The sequence below is a fragment of the Cheilinus undulatus genome, linkage group 9, assembly GCF_018320785.1.
Source record: "Cheilinus undulatus linkage group 9, ASM1832078v1, whole genome shotgun sequence".
Classification (NCBI taxonomy): Eukaryota; Metazoa; Chordata; class Actinopteri; order Labriformes; family Labridae; genus Cheilinus; species Cheilinus undulatus.
The window spans coordinates 17,131,851-17,154,855 of record NC_054873.1 but is presented as its reverse complement, the minus strand read 5'-3'; the positions used below and the strand labels follow the sequence as shown (position 1 = coordinate 17,154,855).

The 23,005-nt window shown below is 39.5% G+C and overlaps 1 protein-coding gene across 1 annotated transcript in view; it reads left to right on the top strand.

Annotated features, from left to right (window-relative positions):
• The window catches only part of nell2a (neural EGFL like 2a), a 152,558-nt gene that overhangs the window by 71,034 nt on the left and 58,519 nt on the right, over positions 1-23,005 (top strand). The window contains exon 13 of the mRNA XM_041795785.1: positions 15,417-15,542. Within this exon, the coding sequence (XP_041651719.1) occupies positions 15,417-15,542 (126 nt within the window). The remainder of the gene's footprint in view (positions 1-15,416; positions 15,543-23,005) is intronic.

The following is a 23,005-nucleotide window of genomic DNA, read 5'->3' as shown; positions in this document are numbered from 1 at the left end:
CCCCAGTTCCAAAAAAGTTGGGGCGCTGTGTATAATGTACATTAAAACAATGCAATGATTTGTAAATCTCATTAAACCATATTCTGTTCACAGTAGAATAATTAACGACATATCAGATGTTGAAACTGGAACATTTTAAGATTTCATTACAAATACAAGTTCATTTTCAATTTGATGGCAGTAATACTACTCAGAAAAATAGGGACAGGGTAATAGAAGGCTGGAAAAGTAAGTGCATTTTGCAGCTAATTAGGTTAATTGGCAATGGGTCAGTAACATGACTGGGCATGAGAGGAGCGGCAAAGTCTATCAGAGGTAAAGAAGAGCAGGATTCACAAATCTGTGTCTAAAAAGTGTGGAACAATTTCAGAACCTTTAATTTAATTCAATTCAATCCAAACTTTATCACAGACTTGAGGTCTGATAAAAAAAGACCATACAAGACATAAAAGAACAACGCAGACATGTATGTTTTCATAAAAGTACAATAGAAGTTCAGAATGTCGTATGAAAAAGCATAAAAGTTTGTTTACATCTCTACCAGTGTTTCCATAAAGGTGATATGTATGCAACAGTACTGTGTCTGATGTCAGTCAGAGCCGCAGTGATTTTGTTCCCAGTGGAATCAAGTCAGCAGATAAATTTATCCACCAGCATGAGGAGTATTAACTCACTTTTACTGGACCATCTTGGTCTCTCCAGAAAATCTTTCCTCAATGTAAAATTGTGAAGACTTTGAATATCCCACAATTTACAGAGCATAATATCAAATCTCTGTGTGCAAGGGACAAGGCCATAGGTCAGTCAGATGCTTGTGATCTTTGGGCCCTCAGGCTTTAAAAACAGGCATGATTCTGTTCTTGAAATCACCGCATTGGCTCAGAACACTTCCAGAAATCACTGTCTGCCAGCACAGTTGGCTATGTCATCCACAAATGCAAGTTGAAATTGTATCATGCAAAGGAGAAGCTATATATGAATGCGATCCTGAAACTCCACTGTCTTCTCTGGACCAGGGCTTATTTAAAATGGGCCGAGGCAAAATGGGAAACTGTTCTGTGGCCAGTAAGATCAACGTCTGAAAATTCATGCAAATTTTATTGTTTTTTTTTTTTTTTCCCTTATTCTTATTTTCTTGGTTATGGCTATAATGACAGTAATGATGGTGAAAATATGTCTCACAGAAATCACTGCAGGCTGAGAGCTAAACTACCGTATTACAGCTACTATATGTGCAAACCCCATAGGTGAAAAACAGACCAGACTGCTGCTGATTTATATTCTGGATTTCACAGTAACACAAGTTAACATAAAGCTGCAATAAATAGCGGACTATCCATCTGTCATTCATAAGAAAATTAACACCAGTTATGCTGATTATTTAACAATACTTTAAGCTATAATTTCATTGAAACATGGGTTAACTGGGTGCAGCTCTTTGGATGTCGAAGTTGGTACATTTCTTTAATATTTGTGCCTCCTTTTATGTAAACACTCAGATAAGAAGTGCTTTATAATCTTTATAACATAATTTCCTTCTTTGCATGTCTGTGGTTCTGATAAAGAACAGTTTAAGATTTTACCAGAATGAGTCATTTATTATAAATGTCTACCCTGCCTACACACAGATGTAGCCTTTATCACTTTAAAGCCCATGTGTGTTACTGTTTGTGTGTTTCTGCTCTAAGCATATCGTGTGAACACGTCCGATCCGATTGCCACTGCTTTCTTTTGAATGTCACAAGGTGGCGGCGGGCTAATTGGCACTGACTGAAGAGCACGGCCCGTTCCAAAACCCAATCATAGCCCGGATGAGCATCGGGCCTCTGGGCTCCCCACCTGCCAGGGTCCTGACCCTCCTCACACACATGGATAAATCACACACAGGCAAACAAACACGCAGAGTGACTGTGTGTGTTTATACACACCTCACCTCTGTGACCTCGCTGAAATGTCACCAAAAACAGAAGATCCCAGCAGCGTCCAGACAGACACCTCCAGTGTCAATAACAGTTTCTGAGCTCTGCTAAACCGATATCCTTCAAATGCCATCAGGGAGAAATTGACTTCCTGCCTTTTTCAGATAAGATCCAACATATATATTTGATTGAATTAAACATCTGCAGGGCATCGGTTTAGCTCAGTTGATACAGCAGGTGCTCCATGTGCAGAGGCTAAAGTCCTCGCTGCATTGTGTCCATCTTTGACTCCCAGTCCTCCCACTAATCTGACACTCCAGACAGATTATTTCACATATCCATGATATGGAATATATTTCACATCCATCTGGGTAACATCCATAAATGGTATTTGGCAATCCTTCACCCTCAGTGGAGCCGGCCAAAGCTGGTCAGGAGGAGAGCAAAAACAACCACCAAAAAGTGCGGTTCTTTGTTCTTTTTTAAGGAAAATATGTCCCCTTTAAATGATCGATGCATGCCCAATAAGTACTTTGGGACTTTTGCCACGTTTTTTTCCAGACACCTAGTCGCGACCCACTGAAAACTGCTCCATGATCCACTTTTGGGTCTCAACCCACCAGTTGAGAACCACTGCTCTAAGGAGTATGTCCACTGACTAGATCGATATAGGCCGAACTCACTGAGCTCATTTATCTGATCAAAACTTGGAATAGACAAGTAATACTTCCAGCCCCTTACCACAACCACAAGGTTGATCTTAATGCTTCAGCATACAAAGACTTTGGGCAATGCTATGCGTCCAACTTTGTTGTAACAGCTTAAGGGGGAGTCCCTCTTCTATTCCAACATGACTGTGCCCCAATGCACAAAGACATTGTTTTGAAGAACTTGACTATCCTGCACAGAGCCCTGACCTCAACCCCATCAAGCACCTTTTGGATGATTTGGAGACTGGGATCCAGGCCTTCTCGTCCAGCATCAGTGACTGACCTCATAAATGCTCTACAGAATGAAACACTCAAAAATCTTGTGGATTGCCATCCAAGAAGAGTGTTGGCTTTTACAGCTGCAAAAGAAGGATATTACACTGCATGTATTCAAGTACAATGTCATACAGTGCCTGTCTGTGTAATGGTTAGATGGCTGAATACTTTTGTCCATATAGTGCTCTGTTTTGAGTAATATGGTAGATTTTTTTTTTTTTTTGATAATGAGATGAGATTTTATGTCAGAAAATACTACTTACACATGTAGGACATAATCAGCACATTAATGAGATATACCACTTTGTCCACTAGGGGAGCTAAAACAGACCCAACTAGAATATTCCTCCCTGGAGCTTTAAACGAGTTAGGGAGATGAATGAGTAGCCCCTCTAAGCTGTTTTCTTGCACTCCAGTGAGCATTGATCAGAGAAAATCAATGAGTACATTACTTTTACCCACTAGTGTACTCTATTTAAATAAATGTTCTCCTACAGATATGATCAAAGGTGTCTTTAATAATGTTCAGCCTGTCTTGGAGCTCTGATAGCCGTTTATTCTCCATGTTGCTCATAGTTTACACCTCTGGCCTGCAGGCTGCGCTCAGTGACAGCATGACAAGTGATTGATGATGATGCTCCATCGATTTACGCGTGGTGGAAAATCTTTCCCAGATTAATGAGAGTCGTGATGGAGAGCAAACCCCCATTCATGCTGCAGCATGTAAACAAGGCTGCTTTGACTATGAGAAGTGGAGGGCTTCATTTAAGTCACGCCAAATCAAAGCGTTTTAAGTGCACTTTCAATTGGACTTGTGGGCACCCGATGCAGTCGATTATGGCTTAGCAGATTTTTGCAGAAGGATCCAGAGATGGAACTTCTTGTCAAAACTGTCAGGAGACAGAGAGAAACAATAACACCAACCACACACCTACCTGCAATTCCCCAAACACACAAAGACACACCAAAACTCCTCCTCCACCTTTTCCTTATTTGATGTTCATTGTTCTATGTCAGATCGCAGGCTTCTAAGTGTTTACAGTGATTGATCACACTGTTTGTGTGTCTGGTATTTAGACAATGCCTGTGCTCTCACTGTGCAGATTTTCACTCTTGCTGACTCCTAATGGGATTCTTTCCGCTCAGTCATCTTAATTGGCTCCTGCTTCTGCCAAAATTGACAGTGATGTTCTGCCTGTTTTTTTTTTAGGTTCAGGTCTTTTTGTGCCAGTTTATTAAGTAATTGTCCAATCCTATGAGTTAAACTTTTCTCAGTCAATCTGTAGTCAATGTTTAGGTAATGACTCCTGAAAACAAATGATGAGCTGCTCTGTTTCATTTGAAAGAAACTAATTTTTTATAGAAATAAAGGAAGCGAAATAATAGTTTAAAAAGCTCCATTTTGTCCCTTACAGCCAGTCATTTTCATCTGAATGAGAGAAAATGGAGAGGATTGAGGATCTAGGCATGTTTAACTTGCTTTTTTAAGACACGCCCTGCAGAATGAGATGAGTCATGAGAAGTGTGCAACGGCCCTAAATACCCAAAATAATACATGACTAAAATAATACTAATAAAGATTGATTTTCAAAATCCCAGCTATCAGCTAATACCAGGAGGGAATGTGAAATAAATCCACTTTTGCCATACATTAATGCACCCTTATCAGAGGTTAGTTATCTGCCTGAGCCCTAGACCAGTGTGGCCTGCAGCCCAAACCCAGGTCGGACCAGGATCCCTGACCTTCCAGTTAGTATACGGCCAGATGGGGCTCAAGGGGAGTCAGAGATGTAGAACTATACTTCTACACTAGATCTTTGAGTTTTGGTCAATTTTTCCATATAATAATTCCCCTCAATGTACAGTGCATTCTTTTTTTAGTTGTGTTATGTTACACCCTGATGCTACTGTCATAAATTCATTTTTTTCTCTTATTAATCAACAGTCAGTAACCCAACATTCTCAGGCTAACCTGTGGTAGCAGTGGCAAGCAAAAACAAAGCTAATCAAGCTACGATCAGCTACCGTAACTTACAGAATGAAGCATGTTTAAGTAAGTATGTTGGACACATAAAATAACACCGACAATAAAGCAAAAACCATCTAGTTTCAAACAGACATTTCTTTTTACCTTCAGTAACACTTTCATAAACCGACAGGAGTATCCTCTGACACTGCTCTGCCCCCCATGAGCAACCAAGGCTAACAGCGGAGATTATTTGCTGAGTTGGGCATCGTTCAGCCACAGGGACAGCTCTTTGTCTCTGTGCTCTTTCCTCTGCTCATGAGGGGAACCGGCTACTGAGGAATATCAGACAATGTATTGGCAGGCTATGTACTGAAAACCATCTGCCTGAGTAAGTGAGCTGGTTAGGGAAGGGATGCATGGATGGATGGATGGATGGATGGACGGATGGATGGATGGATGGATGGATGATGAAAAGACAGAGAGGAAGAGAGATAAGAGAGAAAGAAGCCACTAGTGGAATGGCACAGATTCGGGTGTCTTTGCGGGACATCCAAAGGCAATGCCAGCGTTATCTTCATACTCCCAGACCTTAGTGTTGTGCAGTATGAAGCACTGATAGTGAGGATGCTGTCTATTAGAAAGTACATGCTATGCAAGCAGAGAAGGATAAGCTACTATTCCCACTTTATGGAGCTGAAAATGAATCTAGTGAGCTTTCAAGGGAATACTGAAAATGTCAGAAGAGTTTTGACCTCAAACAATTCAACTTCTGGTTGACTGCGTGTTTTATACCACTGTTAATATAAATACATTGATTGAAGCAGTCTTTGGCCTGACATCAGAATAAAATGCATCAGTTTACAGAGGGACATAAATCTGGTGTAGCTGTTAGAACTATCTTTGCAGACCGGGGACATTAGTGTCCCATGGTTTGAATTGGTTCAACTATGCCTCCGTGTCTGTGGTTCTGAATCAGTCTAAGATACAGAAAAAGGATAGATATATGACATAATATTAAGCAACCATAGGCAGGAAGTGTCATTCATTTAATTTATTACCAGATAATAAGGAGCAATGATAATCCAATACCTATACTATTTCTCTTTGATGAACTGTTTTTTTGCGAGAGGGGCCTGGTGCAGACCACAGATCTCAGGTGCCCCCTCTTGCAGAGCACGACTGTGGGACACCACCTCACTCAGAACAGAAGGGATGTATTTGCTTGTGCAATGTTTTAAAAGTTAAAAAAAAGAATCTTCATTCACAAGCCAAATATGGCTGTTATGTTTGTGAGATAACCACATTACAAACATTACCGACTGTGAAACATATTATCAATACAACAGAAAAAAAGGACCAGTGTTTTTTTTGTTTGTTTTTTTTTTTTAATAAAATTATGTCTAGAACCATTTAAGAAGTAGACATGCATACAGTGGCCTGCTTGTGCTCCGTCAGCTTAAGGTAAAGCTAATGTAGCTTTAGTAGACTTAGCTATCTTAGCTTCATAGCTACGTTACCTGTATAACTAATGTAGCTTCATTAGCTTAAAGGTCAGCTATGTTAGCTTTGTAGCTACATTATCTTTGTAAATTAATGTTGCTTTGTTAGCTTTAGCCTTAGCTACACTAGCTGTGTTAGTGTTTTCATAGAGGACACGTTTCTTTCCCCCTGTAAGCAGACTGTGCAGATAAGGTTTTTTGACTTCTAACTTTTAGTATCCTAACCATCACCTTAACCATTATCCTAACACTAACCAGAAGCTCAATACAATTTTATGTGTTGCCCATCACTAATCTAGAACAAGCATTTTTAAAGAACTATTTGTGGTAGGAATGTCTATTATTCGTTGCGTCTGTTAACCTAATGTTGACAACAACTACTTATAACATAGCTAAGAAGATGAGGAGTTATCCCATAGCTTTAGTAGCTACATAGTTAGCATTACTACGTAAGCCTATGTAGCTATGTCGGCTTTAGCTAAAGCTAAAAAAGCTAACAACTTCTAAATGGATCCAGCTTTAGCAAACGTAACATAATCTAATATGGCTAGCATAGCTTTGTTTGCTTTAGCTTTAGCTATGTTGGCTTTGGTAATGGGGGTAAGTTAGCTAACTTTGCTTTCTTAACTTTAGCCTTAGCTATCTCAGCTTTATAGCTACTGTATGTTAGCTGTGTAACTAACACAGCTTTGTTAGCTTAAATGTTAGCTATCTTAGCTTTGTAGCTACATTATCTTTGTAAATTAATGTTGCTTTGTTAGCTTTAGCCTTAGCTACATTAGCTGTGTTAATGTTTTCATGGAGAACACATTTTTTTCCCCTGTTAGCAGACTGTGCAGATATCCTATAACATAATAGGATGCTTCATTTTTGGGAAATGTAGCCTAGTTTAGACAGCTACAACCAGGATTTTGATTATTGAAAGGGAGAGATCACATTGTACTGCTTCTGGTCAAACTCCATCAGCTCTCATAATTTGCAGTTGATTTTAAAGGCAGTATAGCTCATCTATTGTGTCTGGGATAGTTTTTTTTCTTCAGTGACTGCCTTTATTTCGTGTTCTAACATTAAAACTCAGGTCTCCTCCGGCTTTATTTTAGAAGTTCCCAAAGTGTCGCACAAGTAAACAGATGAGGCCGTTTTCCTTCTGTTTTACAGTAAACCTCCCTGGGGATTTAAAAAATGTAAACACCTATTTTGATTCAGGGAAACTTTGCTGGTAGATGCAGAGTAAACGTTCATTGTTCTGTCACACTGCTGTATTTGCTTTCTCCTTTGTCACTGATAAGTTTAAAAACAGAGCCTCCTTGTATTAAAAAGTGCCACAAATTCAGTCATTTTTTTGTCCTTTTATTTCAAACCAGAGAGTTCTGATTTCATAATGCTCCACAGTCATGGGAGCTTGTTTTACATTTATCTGACAGCAGAAAATAAAAGTCCTCCTTCTTTATGCAAATCAAGGACATTTTTCCTCTTAATGAAGCAGAGGTACCCTCCATCTTTAGATACGACTATGATTGATTCAGGAGTGATGCTGGAATGCACAAAGGTGAACAGAAGGAAGGCTGCCGTTTTCTTCTCATCCATCGCATGTTGGAAAAGGTTGACCCCGAGCACTCTGCTCAACCATAAAAGAGGCTAGTGAATCTTAGCCAGCCTTCTTTACTTGGCGCATCACGTGTGTCTATGTGACAGGCCAATCAAGAAAATGGAGTGCGTTAATGGAGATGGAGATGGTCGCTCTGCGGCGCACACGTTGGCGAAGCGGCCCTCATCATCTCACCTCCTAACATATTGTTTTAACAAGCGTAACTGCTGTCACAGGGGGCGAGATGGATGGTGTCGTACAGTTAATAGGCTCTAAATCAAAGCTGCAGCGCGGACGGCCAATCACAAAGCGGGAAAGCTGTCACCTAGGACCTCCACTCAAGGTTACCGTTGTGATTACTGAATGTGTCTCTTACTTTCTGTCCCTTCAGTGACAGTTAATACCTTTCTCCCCACTTCATCTAAATCTCCTTCTCCTGCTATCTCGATTGTTCACTCGCACTTTTCAGCACTTTTACCCCACACTGGGTCCTTTTAATGCCACATCCTTCTCTGTTTAATCCGCCCGCATCGCTTTCTCTCTACTTCCTTCTGTCCTCTCTTGATTCACTCTCTAATTTGCCCTCACCCTCTCTCCCTCATCGCCCCCTTTTCCTCTCTACCTCCACAGCTTGTCGTGACTGTCTTTGACTATTGTCCAGATCTTCTCTCTACCTGCCCTGCTGTCTGCCATTCCCTCCACCGGCCATTTTCTCTCCACCTTCTCTACATCTCTTCTCCTCTTTAAGCCAGTCACAGGGTTTAATAAGCCTCCATTTAGTTAGTGAAGGACACATGTACTTTCATAGCTGATCGGCGATTGTCTGTTCGCTTCATTTATCCGTGAAGCCTTTTGAATAGCTGCAGGCAGCGAGTATTGATGGGACTGTGAAAAGAAGACTACCAAGGAAATGTGAATGCCACAGTTGTAGGCAGGTGCTGAGCTCTTAGCTTGGTGGGCGGCGCTCAACCCAAGGACACGCGAGCAGAGTGAATGCCAATCCAAATCTATTGAAATTCAATTTCAAGTGCTCTCCACAAAAGCACCTGGCATAAAACACATCCGAGGGTGAATGTCCCTCTGCACTCTTTAAGACAATAACAGAGGATGCATTTTAAATTGGTTATGTCAAGGACTGTGAGGCATAACTCTTAAAAAGTGTCCACGTTTGACCTGCACTATCAGCAGGAGCAAGGCCCTACGGCGCAGTGCAAAGTTTGCTCGGTTCATCTTGCATATTTGCATGGAATTGCATTGGGTTGCATCACATTATCAAGATTATTTTGTTTACCCTGGCTGTTTGTGCATCTTCTGTCTGACGGTTTGGCATGCAGTTTGGAACCCAGGAATAGCTGTTGCTACGGCAACAGCTAATATGGATCTAAATATGGAATCATGAGAGTGAGAAAGAAATACAAAAGAAAATCTGATAAATCTGATCCTTAAAGCCAGACAGGCTAAGTTTTAATTACAGTGGGGAAAGCCCAAAAACAGTATCTCATTAATGTTGACCAAATACTGAGGCTGTTAAAACTTTTTGATACTTTTGATGCCACTTTTCAAAATGATACTCTCCGTTAATCAAAGTTTGGACAGTTTTGAAAAGTAATTAAGTATCAGGAAAGAACAAAAGATCTCTGGTGACGTTCTATTCAGGGGTGGAAAGTAACTGATACATACTCAAATTACTTGTACTTTTTAAAATCAGTCATTTTATTTTGACTTATTTTAGAGAATTATTGTACTTCACTACATTTTAAAATCATGAAAATGCTGAGTAAATAAAATCAAGTCAAAAGTCAAAACTAGAAGGTTTTAGCTATCCGATAGAAACTTGCCTGTAGTTTGGCTTTGCTACACATAAACACAATCTGGTTGGAGATCCATATTCTCTTGCTGTTATTGCACATTAAAGAAATTCCCATTTTACTGCAACCCCTCAGTAGCTACTCATTATTTTGATTATCTTTTAACCTGAAAGAAAACATTCTTTTTCAACAGTCTGAGGCCCTAAACACACCAGCAGTGGCAGATGAATTTGCCAGACCCCATGTCTGTCATCAGGCAAATCTATCTTAAAAGTTCCAATCTACAGCCTGTGTGCTGAACAGTATTGCTGTCAGCGTCATTTTAGGAGAACAAGTAGGTGGCTGTGGGTGGGATTTAGTTATACTGTGCGTCTGCAATGGCTGCTGCCAGTGCGGTGATTAGCTCAGATGTAGCTAAAACATAGTAGCAGTTCTATCAGACCTGGACTGCATTTCTACATGAAATGAAAAGTGAAACAACACTTTATGCTCCGCTCCTGGTCTGCTTCAGCATGGGTTTACGATTGTTATGGGTGGGGTTCGCCGGTGTATCCGGTGCTGCTACCGTGGTAGCTTTTAAATCAGACGTAGCTGTATGAAAGCAGCAGTTTAATCAGATCTGGACCACATTTTCCTTTGAAATATGATCTAAGAGTCACACTGAACACTTGTCTTGAAAGAGAAATGGACTATGGCAGCAGTAACCTGTCGGCTCAGGAGAAGCTCATGTGTAAAACCTTACTTTGTCTTGTCACTCTGATTGTTCAAGCTTTTTTTTTTTTTTTTTTTTTTTTTTAAAGTTCTGCTCTTCACAGATGCTTTCTATGGGCGCTTTCCCTGATGAATGTTAAATATATCCATGCAGTAGGTATATGGAACAGTTTATCTCGGGCGTCAGGTTTGCCATTTCAACACACACTGAAAGCAGTGCAGCAACGGTCGAACTCTCTATCAGACACTGCTCTCAGTGTGTGTTAGGAATGGCAAACCTGACGCCCGAGATAGACTGTTCCATATACCTACTGCATGGATATATTTAACATTCATCAGGGAAAGCGCCCATAGAAAGCATCTGTGTAAAGCAGAACTTTAAAAAAAATTCTTTGCTGACCAAAGTCCAGAGAAGCAGAAGCTGAAGTCTTGCTTCCAGCACACAGCTCAACTGACTGACTGGTAGTGAAGTAGAGAGAAGCAGCCGGCCCACCACTCGGAGTGTTTTACTTTGAATAGATTGAGAATCGAGTGGTGCAACCTTAAGTGTTTCAGCGCCCACCTCTTAAAGACCCTCTGCATTTTGACCTCTGTCTCCCTCTGATGAAGACAAATAGCCCTTTACCACTGGCTGCAGAGGAGCCTTTAGAAACTTTCTGTAGCATGAACCAATGAGGACAAACTGCACAAGTGGGTTTCCTGGATAGGGGAGACTCTCAAAATAGGCCAAAGTGTAATAATGGTGAAGTTGCTACAGCAGTGCTTTAGAAATACTTGCAATACTCCTGCAAATCTTAAGCCTGTCCTTCCAAGATCATGCATCAAATAACCAGGGACTTTAACAAGCCTAGCTTAAAAGAAGCTTAAAACAAGGCTATGGCCAATGTTGAAAAGCACTGTTCATATAAGAGATAAAAGGGGTCTTTAAAGGTTTATGTTTGGACCAGACTTCACCTGTTAATCTGCCTCTATTGCAAGATTCATCACACATTCCAACATGGGGATTTAAAGATGTATCTTGTGTTTGCAGCTGCTAAAATAATCATAATAGTGAGCAGCAAATCACAATCAATAATGAAAAAACACACAAGCATCCACACGTTCATTCAGGTGTAGCATCTATAGCTTATGCATATACACATAAACAATCTTCTTTTCATTTTTTCTGTACACAAATAACCTTTAGAACATCTCACATCCCACCATACAAAGATTTTATATGGAAAATAGAACAGGTTATAATTGCATCTTTGCTTAGCCAGTATTTCATTCACCACTGCAAAACTGACAAATGTTATGCTACATTTCTGCCCAAATGTTATGAAAAATACTAAACAAATTTGCATTAATGACTTATTATACTGATGTGTCAATATTTAAGCTTGTTGAACAATTAATGAACTTAGATTTTAGGCGATCAGACTGGATTTCAACTCATTTTAAAGGTCTTAAATGAATCATACTGTTTTAAAATCATACCATGTTTGCTCTAACCGCTGACTTTTCAAGTTTTTGTGGAGATTTAATCCCATCTTAACCTGAGTGTTGTCTGATCTTGCAAAACAGAGTTATACATCAGTGAAATGAAAAACATTGTTGTTACATTAACAAGGGTATAAATCGGGAAATATTTGAGTGTAATTGTGATTCTGAATGGTCAAAAATATTTTTTCAGCTATTTTGAAGGCCTTGTTAAAAACAATAAAACAGAGCAAAGAAATGAGCAGTACCAACATGTTGCCATCATTATGATAGCCTCTAATTAAAATCTAATGAAACACAAAGTCAATTATGGCCCGCTCTGACACCTTTGATGAAATTAGGAACCTTTATTTCACCAAAATTATCAGTGTTGACATCCAAAAATCTCATTTACAGGGAAGTCCTTCCCAAGACATCAGCATAAAGTTTCACACAAAAAACAAACAACAGACCAACAAAAAGCTAAAATGACATCAGGCAGTCATAAAAGTAGTACTCAGGTTACAGCTTTAAAAAACAGTATGTAGATATCAGAATGCAGTTCATGTAGATCGGCTTAATAATGAAACCAATATACCAAACATAAAGTATGCTTATATGATCACATTCATCCAATAACTGGAAATTATCAAGTTAATAGCAGTAATCAAATCTGATTAGAATTGCCTGGGCCCCTGAAACACCCAGCAAGGATCCTGCCCTCACAGCTTTTAATAATTGAAGCCCATGTGTGCTGGTTCAGTGGAGAGCCTGCCTCTGGCTAACATTCACCTCCTCGCTCTGGCTTTGATCACATTTTTTAGTTTGTTAAAAGGTTTTTATCAGGTTACAGTGTCCAAGCTAATGCTCTAGTGTTTTTTCTTTTTTCTTTTCGTCCATCTCAACCTTATGTGCAGGTCCTGGGACTGTTAACGGAGTCCAACTTCAAAGCTGAAGTGAGTTCAGCACGACGATAATATAAAAAAAGACATGGTATTTTAAGGAAACTGGGTTTACAGTTTGAAACAGACAACATTGTACTGAAGCAGCCATAAATAAAATGTGTGATGGTGAGTTGTTAAGACTTTATAAATATTTGTTCATTTGTTTGAATTTAGGTTTGACCATTTTTCTTAACCTCCTTGGACTACCAGTGAAAACAGACCCCAGGAAGCTTTCTGTTTTCTCTCCCTTGTTGGCCTTCAACTTCAGGAATGCATTCTCAGAAAAATCATGCTCACATAATTCTTTCTATTGTTAGATTCCTATCACAGATACATGCCTTAAAACAGTCAAACCTGTTAGAGGGGGTCTGGCTGTAGACCGCACATCTCTGACAGCCACTGTTTATCCAAGACGCTATGTCAGAATGGAAATACACACTAAGACTTTCAAAACAAAATCAGATAAAACTTCCAGTTAGGGTTAAGGTAATAGTAAGGATACCAAAAGTTAAAAACTTGACCTGCAAAACCTGATTACAGAACGTTTAATAAAGCTGAGTCAACAGTCTGCTTACAGGAAAAAAAGCTCATTCTCCATGAAATCATTCTAACTCACAAGCATAGCTCACATAGCTCTTTAAACTACATAGATAATGTAGCTAACATAGCTGAAGCTGAGCTCAAAAAGCAGCTACGTAAACTACATAGCTGCATTCTCTAGCTACCTTAGCTTAGCTTTGTTTGCTCATGCTTATATTGCTAAAGCAAACTTAGCTTCATTGGTGTATGTAGTAGTGTTTGTTGTTTAGCTATGTTATCTTTAGCTAAAGCAAATGAAGCTAAAGTGAGCCACCGTTCATGTAACTACTCATAAAACAGGTCTATACATGATTAAACCCCAGATTGAACAAAGCTGAATTTTAAAAAGAAATCTAAAACATTGTAACAGCAAATTACAGCACTTCCTTTCTGACATAGATGACGTCTCAGATGATTGGTCTGTGCGAGTGGCCATCAGAGGTGTGCGGTCTCCAGCCAGGCTGTCTTGAAAGCTGCTGGGTTTATTCTTCCCTTCAGCCTCTCCATCGTCTACAAAAGTTACCTTGCAAAGCAGGTGGATTTTCCAGTTTCTGTGCTTCTCACTGGTGCATCCATGTTGCAAAGCTCCTGTCTGAACCGTTTGGGCCTGGTTAGAAAGTGACAGGACCAATCAGTGTTGAGGGGCAGTACTTTTGGGCGTGAATGCTGCTAAAGCGCCAGTTTTATCAGAACTTGACAACATTTCTTCATTAAAAGAAGAACGAAGAACAGCAGTGAGTTGTTTTCTTTTCAGAATCCACAAAGTCGTGTACTGACATATCTACAGTCGCCATGGTTCACTTTATGTAGCTCTCTACTCCTTGACAGGGGTGCACCTCGCTAGCGCCCACGTCACGTGTTTTGTTGCTCTGATTGGCCTATGACGATGTTACAGACAGAACATTCATCCAACCACACTCCAAGTTTTTTTATCTAAGGCCCTGCCCTCTCCAAAATGCTGTGTATAAGAGGTTTTCCTGACAAACATAAGAGGTTGTCAGGTTACCACTTCTATGTGTCTGCATTCAAAATAAAAGGGCCAGATGTCATATTTTTTTGCAGAGAATTAAAGATGGAAGATTGCAGTATGGACAGCAAGTGTGCAGTGGTTGCAGTTAAGGCACGATGTTAGTGATTTTTAGCAACAAAATCTGTTCTGTACCAACTGTACACCCCACCTTGGCTTTTTTGGGAGACACTTTTCAAAGTATTAGGAAGAGATGGAAAAATACAGCTCTGTCAGAAACTGAATTGACTAACTTCACCTCTTCCTTTCCTCTCATTTTCCTCTCGAAGCTGAATCTTTTTAAAACTGTCTGATCTGTCAGTTACAGGAAGAGTTTTTAACAAACAGTTGTTGTCTCCCACATGCATTCAGGCCCACACAATAAGTCAGAAAAGAACTTTTTTTCCCACTTCAGTTCTGGACTCCCACTCCTCTTTACAAAAAGGAAGCATTATGCAATAAATCGTGATGGGATGAACTTTAACTGAACATCCAGACAGTTAAAAAAAACTCCCTAACACAACATGCATGCTGTTAAAAATCGACCTGAGAAACAGTTTAAAGTTGCAAAGTTATCTTGTAGCTTAGTTTGTTATTTTTCTGCTGAATTTTGCCTTGCTAGAGAGGTTTGAAGAATAATGAGGCTTGAATTTGAGGTTGGAGACTCAGGATATGAATTCAGAATACTGATTGAGATTATTCTCTGATCTGCACCACATGAGAGGATCTATAATCTATGAACAAATATAACACAGATCTTAATGTCAATGACTGTTAATATCTATGACACTTTACCTTGTTCTGACCTTTTAATGCACAGAAATCATCAATAAATGATGACAAGAATTTCCATTTACTGTTGTATAAATGTAAATGTGACAGCAGCCCACGTCTAACCCAGCTTTTCCTCCACCATCCTGTCTCTCTCTATCTCTGTGCTCTTTAGATATTGATGAGTGTGCTGAAGGGAAGCACTACTGCAGGGAGAACACCATGTGTGTAAACACACCCGGCTCCTTCATGTGCATCTGCCATACGGGCTACATCAGGATCGATGACTACTCCTGCACAGGTGAGTTCCTCTGCTGGCCTCTTTGACAGGCTGGAATCAAGCGGGATGGGGCTGTTCTTTCTTTATTCTGCCTTTTTGGGCTTCAACTTTCAGAGAAATAATTTTGTGTAGAAGGAGTTGGAGTGGTCTTGAAGGAGTTCAAAAGAAGGATGATGTTTTGTGGTTGTAAGGCTGCAGAGACATGCAGGATTGAAGGGGGGGATATTTCCAGTAGATTACTAAGAGAAGAGTTTTTAAGGGGTTGCATTTATGATAAACCTCTAGTGTATTATTGCATCTTTAGTCATATACAGCATTCAACTTTATCGTGGCAGATTCTGCAGCCTCTTCTCCAGCTGATTTAAAGCCTGTGCTTCTTTATATTCAGAGTTTGAAACCCTGAAATGTTGGCTGCTTTGTCAATTTTGTCTGTGTGACCTTGTCTATGTCTGTGGTGGGATATGTGTTCAGTACTGGTCTCCATTGGGGTCTTCCCCAGTAGCAAGTGAACTGCTTTTGTAGTAGGTAACTGAAACCCGTGTTAACCCTAAGTTTCCTAGCTAACCGTGGATGCTAAACGAAGTTTGCAATGAAGACATATGGATATATCATGGACGCCCTTACTCACCTCTACTGTATTATGTCCATGAATGTGTTTTTTTAGACTTTTCAATTGTGAAGTTCAACAATATATTGCTCTTTCAGGGTCTCCTCTGAAAATAAGTTGTTGGGATGGTCCAGCTTTGCTTTGCTCCTGTCACATTTCTACCCATTCATGCAATAGCAAACGCAAACTCATCACATCCTGGGGGGCAGATATGCACATTAAGAATAATTTCCCTCATATTATGATAACTGGTATCATAATTAGAGGTTGGACAAAATATTGATGATGGACTGTGTAATCATCCTGATTTGTGTGATGCAATTAAATCACATTTGTCAAATATCAATGTTTTAATTGTAAAATCTGGCTTCTTAGCTGGATTTCCCTGCCAATTAGACTCACTTGATGACTCCTCAAGGTAGCACTCAGCGCACGAAGGGGTTAAGTAAAAGGGATTTAATCAACCATGGACAGAAGCCTGTTTAAAGGTCACATATTACGAAAATACACTTTTTTCAGGATTTTCTAGCAAAAAATATGCACCCTGGCCTGTCCACAATCCCCCCAAGAATCAGTAAAATCCATTTGTGCCCCACCTCTCTTTCTTCAACTTTCAGAAAATGTGTGCTGAACCAAGCCGTTCTCTGAATTTCACCTCATGATGTCATGTGGGGAGTAAGCCCCGCCCACAGGTTCGCTTGGCCATCCCCTTTTATACAAAAGTTCCGCCCTCCTTTCCTGATCCTCCTCTCAGCTGCCAGCTGAGAGAAGGATCAGTAGAACCACATCCATTTAACCACATCCATTTCCTGGGAGCAGTGTAGTCAGGGGCGGAGTCAGACGACTCATTAGCATTTAAAGCCACAGCTATAGAAACGGCTCGATCTGAGCAGGGCTGACACAAAGGGGGTTTTAGACATACAAAAATCCAATACTGGAGTGTTTTGTCAGAAACTTCACAGGCATGTTAAGGGGAAAAACAGAGCAGATGCTCCGAGGCTTCTTTTATTCTGTATTGTATATCTGATCACAACCTATCGTACCCATAGACTGTCAAATGAATTGCACAAATCCTGTGTGACGTCAGCTGTTTGATAACAATGGGCGGACTCAAACAGCTTTTGAAGCCAGTCCGCAGCGGCTTCCATATTGAAATCGCTGTCTCAACTGAACTTTGGATCAACCTAACGGCCTCGTATCGTATCTTATCATATCAGATTGTACCATACCATATATTAACACATCCTATCTTATCTTGTCTTATCATATTGTATCATACAGTTTAAATCATTTTCTTCAGTTACAACTCCTAATTTACATAGATACTGTCCTAAATAACAAACAAAATGCAACACCCCCTTGATGGAATTAAATTTCTTCCTGAATGGGAATGGCTTCCTCAAATCTTTCCAAATTGAAGTGCGTGCATGACTCGTTTTTATTCCAGTCATGCCGATGGTCCAATTATTTATGTAAGCATTGCTGTTACCATTTTTTCCCACTCCCACACATACTTTTTTGTTTCCTCTCAATGCTTTTATTGAAATGCACTGAATCCTACTGACAGAGAAAGGAAAGAGTCAGCCAGACAGAAGATTAAGACAATCATGAGTGTCAGAGTGCAGAAAAAGGACACTGTGCAACTGAAGTGAATCATATGTGTAAGAAAAAGTTACAGTCAGACTCATGTAAAGGCAGACTGCAAACCCTAGCCATGTGAAAAGCCTCTGCTCTCTGCTCGTTTCATTCCAGACGGCGCCTGGTTAGACACGCTAGTCTGTGAATCTGTCACTCTGCAATTATGCAAGCTCTGTTCATTTAGTATGTGCAGGGATTAATGTCTCACTATGATTTGCTCCTACTGGTTTTGCTGTGATTGCTAGAACCAAATTAAAATAAAACACACACACAGAAATCAATACTAGCTTCTTACTGCTTTATGATTCAGCAAAAATGAGTGGTAGAAAAAAGATTGAAGACTTAGGGAAAGTGCCGAATCAATTTTTGGATAGCTTTTGTTTTGTGTAGATTAAAAAGTGCATCCATCTCTGTGCTTTGTTAAAAGTTTAGATCTTTCAAACACCACAATAACACATAAATATTCACTGCCAAATTGTAACATCAATCTCTGATCCCTATTTAATTGTAAACTGAGCTTGTTGTTGTTTTCTCAAAGATATGCAACTTGAAAGAATTGGTGCAAAGACTTATTTGTTGTAAATTTCACTTTGGAGAACAAAATAAAGGTTTTTTTTTAAATATCGGCGTAAGTGGGCTTTCCTGCCCTGTTCTTGAGCTTAAGCGTACGTGTTTTTAGCCTTCGTCTGGCGTGTGAATGTACTCTCTTCATGTGTATGTGTGATAGGAAGAGAGGAAGACGCCGAGAACCCGAGAAGTAGAGAGACTGTGAGACTGTGAGAGGAGGCGGCAGACCCATTTGTTCCTGATCAAAGTTGAAACCAAAGTCAATTTCAAAAGCAAACCAAATCAATCAGTAAGAGATTGTGAGGATGATTCTTTGTTCTCTGTCTTTGTTGTGGGTGATTGTGGTCGTGGCCTTGCTTGTTCATAATAGCTTCTTCCACTACAGTTTGTTGGTTGCTGTTGATAAGACAAGTTGTATTGCTTGTGTGGCCAAAGACAAAGGTTTCATCATCCTGATTGATCACACCATGAAAAAGGAAAATAAACATGTCAAATGCTGGAAACATGAAGGCATAATGTATTTTTGAGCTTCTGTGCTTACAACTGGATATATCAAAGTACAAAAGCTATGTTTATACAGTGCTGGGAAAAGTATTTGCCCCTCTCTGATTTTATTTTTTACATATGTATTTCTACATGATGGTTTATTAAGGGAAAAAGGCATTTAAACCTACCGGGCCCTATGTAAAATTGTAATTGCCCCCAAACCTAATAACTGGTTGTGCCACCCTTGGCAGCAATAACTGCAAGCAAATATTTGTGTTAACTGGCAGTGAGTCTTTCACATCACTGTGGGGGAATTTTGGCCCACTCTTCCTTGCAGAATAGTTTTAATTCAGCCACACTGTAGGGTTTTAAAGCATATGATGCACACTTGGACAAAAACAGGGACTTCCAGGTGCGCATGGGTTCGTTTGATAACTTTAAACTGTAAATACAAGAACACAAGCACATCAGCTTAGTGTGGCATCATACCAGCGGGCATCTCGGTCTACTGAACAGCATGTACACTTACTCGCTTACTGACACATGCTGCTAATAAATATCCATATCTTTCGTCATTCACACACACTGAAAATATTCTGCACACTCAAACAACACAAATTAAAGCAGGAGGTTTGATAAACTACTGACATCTGACAGCGGGCAAAGTGCGACAGGTGCAGCACTTAAAAGACTATCAAATACGTTGCAAACTTCGACATAACATTACTTATTTGCACTCAAAGATGTCCGTTTCCACACACACTCATCACACCTCTGTTCTGTTATGTTTATACAAAGTTTCATCACAGTTGAACTCTTTGCTCACCTGTAAATACAAGAACACAAGCACATCAGCTTTCCATTTCTATTCTGGGCATCTCTATATCATTATATTTCATTGTGATAGAGGAGAAACGACATAACCAAAAGAAATTACCCATAACATCTGTTGACAAAGCAGTACGTCATATCCCTGTTGTAATTTTTTTCCTGTACAGGTATAGGTAGTTTATTTTCTGGCCATGGAAATGTAGGGGAAAAAAGCTGTTTCAGCTTGTCGGTTGTTTGATATCTAACCCTGTGGCAGCAGTCTCACCATTAAAAACAACTGTAAATATAAACAAGTCTGTGGCTGATGGATTCTTTTGCTATTGCGGGTCATAAAACGCATCAATATTTGATTTCAGTCTCTCTCATTAAAACAAAAGCTCATAATTCCAGCTTTAATTGTGTAATAAAAATGACATTATTGCCTTAGGTACATTATTGTTTTTTTCTTAAGATGAATTTTAGGACCTTTTTTTTGTTCTTGTGTTATGAAGAAAAGTTTTAAGATCAATGGAAAACAAGCACGGGGTTTTATTGGAACGATGCACTTTTAGAGAATCTTTATGCTGAACAAGAAGTTAAATTATTTCTAATGTATGTCAGTGGTAATTCAGGATGTCCCAAACTAAAGATTTACACAGTCAAATCTGATTGGTCAGATTTGATGCACTGAAAAAAGTACAATAATGCTGTTGTTGGATTGATGTAATTTTTTGTTTTATAACAGCCTAAAATTATTGATTTGTTCATAAATCTAAATCTTCTAAATTATCTTAATGGTTGAACCTATATTTTTTTATTTAAACTGGCAGCTGGTAACCAAATTAAATTCTGTCATTGGATCAATGTATTTTTATTGCATTAGGCCTGCTGTGCGCATGCGCATTCGTAACAACATCCAGTAGGTCCCTAGTGGATTCAAGAAGCACTTGATGCAACAGCAGCCGTCACTTTCTGAGTGGCTCTCCCTGAACAATCCAGCACAGGCATCCAGCGAACCGACTTCGACTGAGGAGAAAGTGCCAAGATGATTACGGAAAGGAAAAACATAACCTTTGTGTGCAGTTGAATTAATCCAAATATAATTTATCCTTAGCCTACATGGCTCCCTCTAAGATATTGCACTTATTGCTGAAGTTTATCTCCAGAGATTACAAATATGACAGCCCAGAGACTGTCAGCTTCTCGTTTTCTGAGATGTTCTTGTTCTTAGATTGTTGCAATTTCACTGCAGTATTTTAAAGGGGACTTATTATGCAAAAATCCCTTTTTCAGGTTTTTCTAACAAAAATGTGTGAACTCTCTTGATCCTCCTCTCAGCTACTAGCAGAGATGCTGGATAGCTCAATGGGTTACCCTGCTGACTTTTGACTGGGAGATTGATGGTTTCTAGTCAGGTCTTAAGCTTTGGATAGAAGTGCCTGAAACATCAGGAGAGCGACATCCATTTCCTGCAAGAATCCTATACTACTGTTTTTTCAGCAGTAAACTTCACAGGCATGTTTTGGGGACCTCTGAGACCAATATAAACTTGTCTTAAAGGGTAAAATATGTCCCCTTTAATACATTTCTGCTCTCCCATTGGGCCAAAGTAGCAGGAGTTTTCAGGAAAAATGTGTTGACTTAACTTTCAAAACTTGTGGGAGGCACGGTGGTGCAGGGGTTAGCGCTGTTGCCTCGCAGCGAGAAGGTCGCTCGCTCCAACCTCCAAAAAATACTCATTAGGTTAATTAGTGACTCTAAATTGGCTGGGATAGGCTAAAGCCCCCCACCACCTGCAACCCCCAATGGGGTAAGCAGAATGGAAGATGGATAAAGGATTGAGTGCTGTATTCTCTACTGAAAGCATTTTTAGAAATTTTAATTTGCTTTGCTGTTCATTTAAAATTAAAAAAAAAACTATTTTTTCTTAATTGAAACAACCTAAAAAAAATCATTTCTCCAACCTTTATAAAATGGTTGTATGAACTTAAATATTTTAAGTTCAAATAAGTAGAATATTTATTTTGGTTGATTAAGGGAAATTTTTATTTTTAGTTTAGGACAGTCTAAAATAATTAGGTTTGCTAAACCTTTAGACATAGTTTCTATGGACTTAAAACATTTACATGATTCAATGATTGATTCAATTCAAAATTTTTGTGTGGTTGATTACTTTAAGTCAAAGTAATTTGAACTTAAACATTGGTTTAAGTTCAACCAATGTTTTACTTTTTCAGTGTGTCGTCGACTAATTGTCTGTATGTTGTGGTTTTGCACTCTGATTTACAACAAAAGTCTTTAATGTCAAAGTGAAACAGATTTCTACAAAGTGATGTCAATTTAATAAAAGTATCAGTAAGTGACTGTGTAAATATTCACCCCCTTCTAGTCAGTGTTTAGTAGATTCACCTTTGGCTGCAATCAAAGCACTGAGTCTGTCTGGATAGTTCTCAATCAGCCTTGCACATATGGGCACTGGAATATTACTCCATTCTTCTTTGCAAAACTGCTCAAGCTTTTTTCAGGTTGCATGGGGATCAGGCATGAACTGCCCTTTTCAAGTCCAGTCAGAAAATCTCTGTTGCATTAAGGTCTGGGCTTTGACTCCGCTACTCCAGAACATTCATCTTGATGTCTTTAAACCATTTTTGTGGAGCTTTTACGAGAATAAATCTAAAAACCTCTTATCTGAGTTGCTTGGAGTGTTCTTTTGTCTTCACGGCATAATGGTAGCCAGGAACACTGATTAACCAGTGACTGGACCTTCCAGACACAGGTACAATCACTTGAGACACATTCACTGCACTCAGGTGATCCCCTTTTCACTAACTGTGTTGACTGCTAGCACCAGTTGGCTAGACCTCTGTTGAATGAGGTCAGTCACTTTAAAGGGGGTGGTTATTTATGCAGTCACTTATTTTGCCTTACATATTTTTGTTTAAATGATATCACTTTGTAGAAATCTGTTTTCACTTTGACGTTAGATGTTTATTGGATGATGCAGAAGAAAAGAAAGGCCTAATAATCCACCCTGCAAGTCATCAGTAGTACAGCATCTACTCCAATGACAAGTGTAGGAATGCACACTGGGTAAATCTGAGTTAGAAATATTTCCATTTGTCTGTCCTTCATGCAGAAAGAAACACAATGTCATCATCAGTGATGAGTGGCAGTCCTCATTGGTTGTTGCAGCTTGTGAAACATGATGCCAAGTAGCTCTTTGTGTGCATCATCTCCACATCGGAGGCTCATTTACTCAGATTTGGTAATAAAGCAATTTGCACCATGCAAACCTACTCAGTGACAGCAGAGTTAAGTGCCTGACTAAGGATTTAGCCCCGCAGCCTTCCCACCGTGCCATTGGAGTTTGAATTAA